This window comes from Heptranchias perlo, chromosome 23 (genome assembly GCF_035084215.1).
Source record: "Heptranchias perlo isolate sHepPer1 chromosome 23, sHepPer1.hap1, whole genome shotgun sequence".
NCBI classification, from domain to species: Eukaryota; Metazoa; Chordata; class Chondrichthyes; order Hexanchiformes; family Hexanchidae; genus Heptranchias; species Heptranchias perlo.
Window position 1 is genome coordinate 24375152 of NC_090347.1, and position 11884 is coordinate 24387035.

An 11884-nucleotide genomic window follows, 5' to 3' on the forward strand; every position below is an offset into this window, starting at 1 on the left:
GGCAGAAGTCCCACCCCACTGCACTTCCACCCTGTTGCCAGGGTGTGTGGAAATTCTAGGCTCTGTTATTTTCTCTGTAACTCTTTAATATTTCAATCTACGCATGTTTTCTCTCAAGTTTTAAGTAGTGTAACAATGAGTGTAAAATGTATCTGCACTAAATATTATAGAAAAGCTTTGTCTCTTCATCTTAAAATTGAGCTGCGAGGCCAATAATACGTGCTATATTACTTTTACATAATTTGCTTGTAGCTTTTGTCCTAGAACTATTATTTCTATTTTCAGTGGGCAATATATACTTTCATGTGCACTTATTAGATTTTCTGCTCTTAACAGTTTCCACCCCGTTATTCAATTAGCTATCCTCATTCTGTAATGTAAGCATACTACTTTAATTTCCTGCACAAGCAATATCTTAAGTATATTTTAAAAGCGGTGGTTGTAAATTACCCTTGAACATGCTAGTTATTGTATTCTGATTAATGTCACCAATAGTAAAAATATTAAAGAATATCTTCAGGGGCCAGGTGATTACAGAAAAAAAGAAAATTAGTGATAGCACTGCTTGGAATGAGAATAATGTTCAAGAGAAAACAATGCCATGCATGAAGTTTAGTGGCTCAGAGAGTAAAGGATCAACTCGCATCAAAACATTGTATGAGTGTACAACTACTGAGAGGCATGTTGCCATTTGAGACTGTTAATGGGGATAGTCATAGAATGTAGGAATGGGAAAAAGTGGTTGCACTGGGGAGGGATTGCAAGCATCTGGGATGACTAGGGAGAAGATTCCTGAGTGCTAAGAGGATTGAGGATGGTTAGGTGTGGAACTATTGAAGGTGGAGGGGCCTGTGATATGGTAGTGTTTGGGTGGTCTGGTAATATTTCTGTGAGGTAAAGAAAAATAAATCCAATAAAACTTCACAAATTCCCCCACCCCAGATGTTTTTGAATAATGGTTTCCCAGAAAACCTGTATTAATTATTTAAAGTGCTTAGTGCACTCATACAGTAAGAAGTTGGTTAAGGGGTACAGGGAATGGAGTTTTTACAATATGTGCAGGACTCCTTTCTTACCCAGTATGTAAAAAGCCCAACAAGAGAGGAAGCACTGCTGGATCTAGTAATGGGAAATGAACCAGAACAGATGAGAGAAGTAAGCATAGGAGAACAGCTAGGCAATACCGATCACAATATAATAAGGTTTAAGATAAAGATTGAAAAGGACATAAGTTGGACAAAGGCCAAAGTATTAAATTGAAAAAAAGCTGATTTTAAGGGGATGAGAATGGAACTCGGGAAAATAAGCTGGAAAAATTTACTGACAAACAAAGAAATAGTACAGCAGTGGGAAACATTTAAAACAGTGACCAAGAGAGTCCAGGAGATATATATCCCACTAAAAAGCAAGAAAAAACTGGGCAGTAATGATACACAATGGATGAATAAAGAAATAAGGGCAAAATTAAAACTAAAGAAAAAGGCATACACTGAGTACATAGACAACAAAGGAGAGAGTGACAGAAGAGAATACAAAAAGGTTAGGAAAGAAGTCAAAAAAACAATTAGGAAAGCAAAGAGAAACTACAACATTAAAATATCAAGAAATATAAAAAGAAATAGTAAAGCATTCTACAGACACATAAATAACAAAAGAAAAATCAGTATAGGGATAGGGCCTCTAAGAGATACACTAAGGGTCACAGATAATGACAGCAAAATGGCAGAAATATTAAAGAATTACTTTGCCTCAGTATTTACCAGGGAGACTAACATGGTGGCATGACATTAGAAGAACAGATCAAAAAAGATATAAAGACATTTATGATAGAGAGGGGGGAGATAATTGATAAACTAACCAAACTTAGAGAGGATAAAACCCCTGGTCCGGATGGATTGCATCTGCGCATATTAAAAGAAGTTAGGGAACAGATAGCAGAGGCATTATTACATGTACATAAAAATTCATTGGAAAAGGGAATAGAGCCAGAGGACTGGCAGACAGCTAATGTGATTCCTATAATAAAAAAGTGAGATAGAACAAGCCAGGGAACTATAGGCCAGTTAGCTTAACGCAGTGGTAGGAAAGATAATGGAATCCTTACTCAACAATGTAATAGAAACCAAAAGTATAACAAATAATAGTCAGCACAGATTTCAAAAGGGAAGACAATGCTTGACCAACCTTATTGAATTCTTTGAAGAAGTAACAGAAAGGGTAGACGAGGGTAATGCTGTAATATATTTGGATTTTCAAAAGGCCTTCGATAAGGTACTGCATTGTAGACTTAGACTGGCAAAAGGTGGGAAGTGGTGTTCCACAAGGATCGATGCTGGGACCACTGTTGTTCACCATTTCCATAAACAATTTGGACTCGGGAATCAGAAGTAGAATTTCAAAATTTGCAGACGACACTAAATTGGGGGGGTATAGTTAATACTGAGGAGGACTGTGACAAAATACAGGAAGACATTAATAAACTTGCAGAATGGGCATGCAGTTGGCAAATGAATTTCAATAAGGTAAGTGTGAGGTGGTACATTCAATATAGGTAAGTGTGAGGAAGAATAAGGAGGCCACATACTCCTTTGAAAATAAAAGTTTAAATAGGGTACAGGAGCGGAGCGATCTGGGAGTACAGATACATAAATCACTAAAAGTAGCGACGCAGGTTAAAAAGGCCATAAAAAAAGCAAACAAAGCACTGGGCTTCATTTCTAGAGGGATAGAATTGAAAAGCAGAGAAGTTATGTTAAACTTGTATAGAACCTTGGTTAGACCACACTTGGAGTACTGTGAACAGTTCTGGTCTCCATATTACAAAATGGATATAGAGGCACTGGAGAAGGTGCAAAGAAGATTTACTAGGATGATATCAGAACTGAGAGGTTATATCCATCATGAAAGATTGAACAGGCTGGGGCTCTTTTCTCTAGAAAAGTGAAGACTGCGGGGGGAGGGGGGGATGGGTGGGAGTTACCTGATAGGGGTCTTTAAGATTATGAAAGGGTTTGATATGGTAGACATAGAGAAAATGTTTCCATTTGCGGGGGAGTCCAAAACTAGGGGCCATAAAGATAAGATGGTCACTAATAAATCCAATAGGGAATTCAAGAGAAATTTCTTTACCCAGAGAATGGTTAGAATGTGGAACTCGCTACCACAAGAAGTAGTTGAGGCGACTAGCATAGATGCATTTAAGGGGAAGCTAGATAAACACATGAGGGAGAAAGGAATAGAAGGATATGTTGATCGGGTTTGATGAAGTTGGGAGGGAGGAGGCTGGTATGGAGCATAAACCCTGGCATGGACCAGTTGGGCCAAATGGCATGTTTCTGTGCTGTACATTCTATGTAACTCTATGTAATGTCAGTAATTATCGTAAAAATGTACTATGCGATTTAAATAAATAAGATGGGCTTCCTAGATCAGTGCTAGGAAAGACATTTCTCCAATCGAGTCCCTGCAACCACAGAAAGGTCTTTCAGCTGCATTCCAGACTGTGACTCGGGAACCAGTATTAAAGTGTTTAAAGAGATTATTGTATTTTAATATTTTAATAAAATTGCAATAAACACTTTAAACAGCTTGAAACCAGTTTCCCGGTCACAGCCAAACTATTAGCCTTTTCTTAGTGTGAGAACAGAAGGAAAGATACAGGCACTTAGGCCAGGGTAGTGGAAGTGATAAGAAAGGACAGGAGACAGCAGGAAGCAGTAATTAAGAGAAATGCACTGGCACCCAAGACGAAGGAGACTCAGGAATGGGAGAGGTGGCAGGATTTTGCATTGAACGAGACCCCCAATTTGACAGCCCTCGAGAGCGTGGCATTGTGGAGAACAGCACCAAAATACCACCTACTTTGGACCAGAACCGAGAGAACAGGAAATGTGAGGAAATAGCGGGACAGAAAAAGTGAGATGGAAATGGAAAGTGCAACAAGAAGTAAAAGTTATGCTTACAGGAAGTGTGCACTATATGCATGACATTTAATAATACAGGGTGGTATAATTCCTCATATTTTTTAGAAAAATCATTCCTATTGCTTAAGCATTCTTACGTTAGAATATTCATATAAATCCCCCTTTGGATGTCACATATTAATTTTGATGCTGCAGCATTTGATTGCATAAAAGGAATTTCCCCAACAATGCTTACCACTGGCATAGTTTATGCCATGGCAGTAGCAGTAAACCTAAAGCACCTTATTTCCTAGTGCTGCTGGTAACACAGAGAATAATAAATATTGTCAGTTATTATATGCAAGACATCTAATCGAGTGATCAAATAACTTCAAAAACTGTGAGATCAAAGCTCAACTAGCTTGCAACCATCATTTGAATCCTGGGGTTTGATTACAGTCTCTGGTATCATTTCATGATGATATTGGTGTTCAAATTTTATACTGAAGATTCACTTTTTTTTCAGGCACTGAGAAATACAACAATGGAAATAAGGCCAAATGCCCTTTGCATGTAATAGCCAAATTGGTCAGGAAAATGGAGATAGCCCATAACAAAAATTTGGGTACAGATAAAATGGAAGAGGGTTTGATTTCTGAAACATTATTATGAGAAGCATCCATCAAACCTGTGCATAATTTAATGTGATGTCAGAGTACATTACATCAGTATAGTCATAGACTAGCACCCAATATCTAAAATGTCAGTGATAAACTTTGACGGACAAAATTTTCTTAGAGCATTGGCAATTTGAAATTTTTTCCCAGCGACGACAGGCTGCAATTGAAAAACAATTTGAACTGCAGAATAGAGTTTCAGCAGAGGTGTAAGCACAACACTAGGTCAAACGTCAACCTTTTGTGGTCAGGTTCAACTGAATATCATATAAGCTTTAATATCATGCAGCCTATTGATTGGTGTATATACTCCACTACCAATACTGAAACTGTTTCTACGGCTGAAGTAGTATCAGATATTGGATCAGTATACCGAACAATGTACATGGGATTGAGTACCTCATACCGATATTTAAGACAATTAATTAACAGATGGTTATAAGAGTGTACTTATGCAGCTACTTTCACACTGATGCAAAATGGGTTGGGTGAACATCAATGCAAAAGTAGTAGTGCAACTCAGAATACAGCTGTGACATGTGAGACACCCTCCAGCAAGCAGTCTCACACTGTTTTGAGTTTGCATCAAGTGCAGCATAACACCGGCCTAAAAAAAAGTTACAATGTGGCTTGCAATTAGAAATAAAAAGTCCACGTCAGACACTAAAACAGTTTTTGCTTTCGATGACTCTGGCCTTACACAAATTTAGAGTCTAGTTGATGCCCCAAATCCTTGAACTTTATCATAATTGGATAGCATTGAATAAGTTAATCTGTAATGGCACTTATCATAGATCGGCATTTACCTTCAGATTTGATGCCTAATTGTCTGATGCCAAAAGGTGAGTCTCCCAGTCTCTTGCCTGAAAACTGTCCGCCAAGAGAGGTCATTATAAAACAGAGGGTGAAGAATCCAATCCCAGCCACAAATATCCTAGAAACAAGCAGGAAGGATGTCACACTAAAATATAAATTCAGGTCTTATGGTTCATCATTATCTGTGATTACTGGAAATACAGTGAGTTGTATGTTGTATGATTGGATGTATGTAGGAACATAGGAACAGGAGTAGGCCATTCAGCCCCTCGAGCCTGTTCCACCATTCAATTAGATCATCGCTGATCTGTATCTTAACTCCATCTGCCCACCTTGGTTCCATAACCCTTGCCTAACAAAAATCTATCAATCTGTTTTGAAATTTCAATTTACCTAGCCTCAACAGCTTTTTTGCGGGAGAGAGTTCCAGATTTCCACTACCCTTTGTGTGAAGAAGTGCCTTCTGACATCACCCCTGAACAGCCTGGCTCTAATTTTAATGTATTGCCCCCTTGTTCTGGACTCTCCCACCAGAGGAAATAGTTTCTCTCTATCTAACCTATCACCCATTAATCGTCTTAAACACCTCAATTAGATCACCCCTTAATCTTCTATATTCAAGGGAATACAAGCCTCGTCTATGCAACCTGTCCTCATAATTTAACCCTTTTAGCCCCGGTATCATTCTGGTCAATCTGCGCTACACCCCCTCCATAGCCAATATTTCCTTCTTGAAGTGTGGTGCCCAGAACAGAATGCAGTACTCCAGATGGGTTCTAACCAGAGCTCTGTACAGCTGCAACATGACTTCTACCCCTTTGTAGTCCAGCCCTCTTGAGATAAAGCCCAGCATTCCATTAGCCATTTTAATTATTTTTTGTACCTGTCCACTAGCTTTTAATGATTTCTGTACTACCCCGAAATCTCTCTGCTTATCCACATTTCCTAGATTCTCGCCATTTAGAAAATACTCTGATCTATCTTTCTTAGGTCCAAGGTGGATGACATCACACTTTCCCACATTGAACTCCATTTGCTACAGTTTTGCCAACTCACTTAATCTATCAATGTCCCTTTGCAACTTTCTGCTCCCATCAACACTATTTACTGTTCCACCTAACTTAGTATCATCAGCAAACAGTTCTCTATTCCTTCATCCAAGTCATTTATAAATATAGTAAAAAGCTGTGGCCCCAGTACAGATCCCTGGGGGACACCACTTGTCACATCCTGCCAATTTGAGTACATACCCATTATCCCTACTCTCTGTCTCCTACCTCCTAACCAATTCGCTATCCAAGTCAATAGGTTGCCTCTAATTCCATGCCCTTTCATTTTTGTTAACAGTCTCTTACGTGGAACCTTGTCGATTGTCTTCTGGAAGTCCATATAAATAACGTCCATAGACACTCTCTTATCTACCACGTTAGTTACCTCCTCAAAAAATTCAACTAGGTTCATTAGACATGACTTACCCTTTACAAATCCATGCTAGCTCTTACTGGTCAGCTCATATTGGTCCAAATGCTCAATCATTTTGTCCCAAATAACAGATTCTAGTAACTTCCCCACAACTAACATTAGACCAATTGGCCAATAATTTCTAAATGACATGTATGTATGCACGTTATGGTGATTTCCAATTATGTTTTACTAATTTGCACACTTTGAATATTTGTTTAAATTGGAATGTAATACATACTTCATTCCAACTGAAAATAAGGAAATAATCTGATGCAATAACATAGATGTACTGTGCGATATGCTGAATAGCATATTGTTCTCATAATGTACTAAGAGAAGAAGAACAGACATTGGACTGCTGCTGACAATACACATATACTGAATCTTAAACATTACATGACATACCTGGGATCATAACTGTTATTTGTAATTGGTTTTAAGAAAACATAACTTGTTTTTAATGTTAAATATAAGGCTTAAATGAACAGTACTATTTTTTAATCAATTCTTGCACTTAGTTTCATTCTAGCCAAACCTTCATTTCATCGTTGGTTTTCAGGCAGGAGATGAAGTAGGTGAATAATTTAAAACATGAGCGAGATTGTGTGGAAGCACATCCCCAAATTACTTATTCTGAGATATACCAGTGTCATCCTAGGGTAGGTATAGTAACAGATACAACAGTGATCCTATTACATTTGTCACCATACCACATGTTGCCAATGAAATAAGATCAAGTCCAGGTCTTGAAGTACATGTAGATATTGAGTACCTGAAACTGTAAGCCAGGCAAAGGTACAGCAGCACTCCTTCTCATTTTTACATTTCTCTTATTAAAAATATTTTCCTAACAACATTGAATTCCCCCACCCACAATTCTCATTTTCTAGCATTAACAGCATAAGTCAGGCAGAATTATTCCCGCACATTTGTCAATAATGAAACACATTCCATTTTGTATACCATTTAAAATTGTTAAACATGTCATCTCATGCTTCATATTAATGTACAAAACAGAAATGTCTATTAAACATTGAAAATCACACTATGGGGCATTCTTTTCCAATACTTTTCCCAAGCTTAATGGAGTGAATTTACAATCAGGGAGCAATCTAATCCTTTGCAAAGTTGATCAACTTAAGGAACAATTCTGCTTGTTCCTACTAATAATTGAAATCAATAATAATTTAATTACTAACAATATTTTAAAATGTATCCTTTTTTAAATTCAGCTTTAATACACATTTACGAAAGACTATCAGTTTACCTATTTACATGGCATTTCATACACTGATATTTTATTGATTTGTGTTGAACATGCTTTTGAATAGTTCTGGAGAAACATCAAGCAACTTGCCCCCCCTCCCCCAACCCCTTCCTAGAATTGTGCTTAATGCCACCACCCCCAGAAATGGCTCACAAAAATGAGACCAATCACTACAGACTGTGTTGTGAAAGACAAGCAGCATCCCATAGTGGGAAGGTGAGTGATCCCAGTGTGACTACCAACTGCCTGGCTCCTACTCCCCCCTCCCCACCAGCCACAACTCCGCAGCTCACCCTTTATGTTTTAAATGTAACTTTCTATGAAAGAAAAACATATGGAGAAAAAGGTCTCAAGTGGCTCTCTCAGACTCATCTCAAACCCAATTTCAACATTCAATAGAGAGCACATTCAGTTTAGGGTAATCTCAGAGCACTAATGAACTAGGCACTAGAGGGGTTGCTATCATAGAGATGTTTCCTTATTATAAAATGAAAAACATAAACCAAGATTCATAATAGTGCAATACAACACAGCAGCAGTTGCAATGAGAGTAAAGTGCAAGTTTTGCTTTACACAAACATTGAACACGGAGTTCCACACAAATCACATCAATCCTCTGTAAACAACGTAAAATAATTTCTTAAATGTCATTGAAAAAAACTTGAAGACAAACTTACCTGAAGGGCCTTAAGGTTACAAGGAACCTTCTCACCATTATTTTACCATCTGAATTTGTAGAATTTTTTGAAAACAAAAACATCTTTCTGTCTGAGAAACATAAATATTATCTTCTATTATAATCTTGTCTAATGTCAAATGGTTTAGTTTTTCAATATCAGACTTTGTTTATGGTACAGATTTAGAAGACACCTGGAGATTTTTCAGGTCAAAGCAAATAAAATCCATCCACAACTTTTGATTTGCTGGATTTAAAACCAATCTGCCAGGTTTCCAGTCTGCAGTGTGAGTCCTTGATCAAGCTGAAGTGATACTGCTCCTAGCTTTATGGTGACTTTTTCAAGAAGTAGTGATGAATACAAGATGCCGAAGATAGCCCAAAATTAATAGCTGAACAAGAGTCAAAGAGACCGCAGGTAAAAAGCACCTTAGTTGCTTGAAGGTTGTCTCCTCTCATGATCAGAGCTTGCGTCTATTCAGAGCCATATGACTATTGCATTGACACACTTAGGCAGGGCATCTTCAGAGTACCTCGGGGTGAGAATCATACTGATTTTTGCTTAGCCGCCAGATCTAATACAAGCAGCCACCAACAACCTCGGCATTCAACCCTTTGGACAAATGATTAGGGTTGGGGATAAGAGGCTGACTGACAGATCACAATCCAACCAGGATAGCTAGAATGCATCAGCCTCTCTATCATAGCTGCTTTATTTCTTTCACAAACCATGGGATGCTACATTATCTTGATGCAAAAATAGTGCTACAGCATCACCTAGTGTTCTGGGAATGTTCCTTTTGTACATTCATTCGCTTTGTATTTTAACTCAATATGTTCTTACCTATACAGGTATTGATTGTTTTCTATATTACGAATTGTGCTAAAATTCTGAAAAATAGAAGAAAACAGGATGCCATAAATGTTCAACAATTTCAAAAGGAAAAAAATCTGAAATTCCTATTCATATTTTGTGCAAAACATTATCTTTTATTACACTTTATCCAATAAAATTCTGCTCATTACAGCAAAACATAAAATCATTTTAATTTTTTTAAGGATTAATCTTGTTATATATATAATTTGTATTATTTTAAATCATGGTTCATACTCACCCTCATGCTACCTCAATTACGTTCTTGCTTTAAACTGGGATGGGGAAATGATCCTTCAAATGATTGGTCACAAAGCACCCTAAGATAATCGTGGGTTCGCTACAGTAGTCGACACGACAGCCAACCTATTGCATTTCTTATTGTATCATGAGCTGCCAATGATGCTGAGCAAGCTGCAGGTGGCAGTAATGTTCGGCCACTGAGCTTTTGAGCTGCTATGAAGCTATACATATATAGGTCTGAATGAGGAGCAGGTACACTCCCATTTTTGCATTTCAAATTTTAAAGGTACATTTTTGGGGGAAAAAAATGACCAGTCTGTTTTTATGTATTGTTGGTGGCAAAGTTTATGTATTATACCTTGTTTATATGAAGCTCGGATCGGAACTCAGGAGTAAGAGGTCAGTGAGTGGAACTGTTTTGTTTACTGAAAGGCACTTCAAAAATAGGTACTAAAGCTCCAATTTTTGAGCCCACCAAAATCAGCTTGCTCATGACATTTAACCCTTTTTGTTGTTCTCTTGCATACAACAGAAGATGGAGGACACAATAGTGGTGGGGGTACAGTAATACCTTGCACACAGCAATTCCAAGTTCTTCTTGCACAGAGTATTACCTGCAGAAACACCATGCTAGCTCATTTGCAAAGTCTTGTTCTCGGAAGGGAGGTGGCCTAGTATCGAAAGGTACTTTTTGGCATGCTTAGGGAGTTGTTATTTTATTCCTTATTGTGTTCTGCTCACAGACCAATGCTGTACACAACCACAAAGAGAGGACCAGGAAACACAGAGGCCCCAGCCATCATATGGTTGCCAACCTCCCGGATTGCCCGGGAGTCTCTCGGAATGAGGCATAGTTCTCCCGGATGCTGCTAGCAACCTGAGAGAACTTTGCGCTTTAAATTTCCCCCCACAATGCCAACAGCTGCTGCCACAGAGAAGCCTCTGGCTTGTGACATCCCCTCACCACCGCAGAGAGCCGGGACCTGCTGGATTCTGGGGCGGGAGAGAGAGAGAGACACGGAGCGCAGAGAGCTGGGTGTTACCAGTATTACTATTAGTTATCGGTGCAATTTCAGTGAGTTACTATTAATTACTGGTAGAATCGTAGTTCCCACCACCTCTGGTCTCCTCCCTGCAATTACCTCCCCCACTTTCGGTTTCCTCTCCTCCCTGCCCGTGCTTTCCCTTCTTCCCCTGCTCACAGGTGGTCTCTTGGTTCTTGGAACTTCTCGCACAGCAGCTGGTGTGAAACCATGAGCAAAGATACTCAACCACAACCTTTATAGGGTAAATGCAATAACATTTGCAGATGTCATGTGATCAGATGTCACGTGGTCAGACATCACGTGATCAAACCTCCAGAAATACTTCCAGCCAAAGTTGGCAACTCTAAGCCATCATGAAGCAGCAGACGTAATGCACTTTAGTCATTTTTTTTGGACGAAGAGAAAATAGAACAAGTTTTCAAGTTCACAGGTAAATTATGCCTTAATTGATCTTGTTTTTCAGTCCCTTTTTTAAAGGGTGGAAAACTGCAAAACCAACAAAACTGACTCTTTCATATTATCTCCTGGTTTTCAAGCAATTTTCATGTCCATCTCCACTGCCATTGTTGTTAAACGGCAGCTAAAGCTCCTCGTCAACTGTTTAAATGGACAATTTAATGGTAGCACCAACAATGTATCAATGATTTGGACTGGATCTTGAGAGGCACAAGGCTACCATCAGATCCTCTTTAAAAAATATATAAAATTAATTTTAAGGTGTTACACTTTTTTCCCATTTTTAAAATGACCCACTGTTCACCCTTTCCTCAACATATTCTTCCCTAGCCAGCAAAGAGGTCATGCTACCTGTTCCTCGAATCTGTAACCAGTTGCTCGGAAGTGAATGACTGTGGTCTGATCTAACTCACCTGATTTCTCCTTCTTCCCTGTGAGAAAGCATTGAGCCTCTGCTTGCTGC

General features: G+C 38.6%; 1 protein-coding gene across 1 annotated transcript in view; it reads right to left on the reverse strand.

Moving 5' to 3' along the window:
- Positions 1–8841, reverse strand: part of LOC137341186 (alpha-1,6-mannosylglycoprotein 6-beta-N-acetylglucosaminyltransferase B-like) — a 649449-nt gene extending 640608 nt beyond the window's left edge. Inside the window, exons 1-2 of the mRNA XM_068004202.1 lie at positions 8804–8841; positions 5386–5513 (exon numbers count right to left, since the gene is read on the reverse strand). Coding sequence (XP_067860303.1) covers positions 5386–5513; positions 8804–8841 — 166 coding nt within the window. The remainder of the gene's footprint in view (positions 1–5385; positions 5514–8803) is intronic.
- Between the last annotated feature and the right edge of the window lie 3043 nt (positions 8842–11884).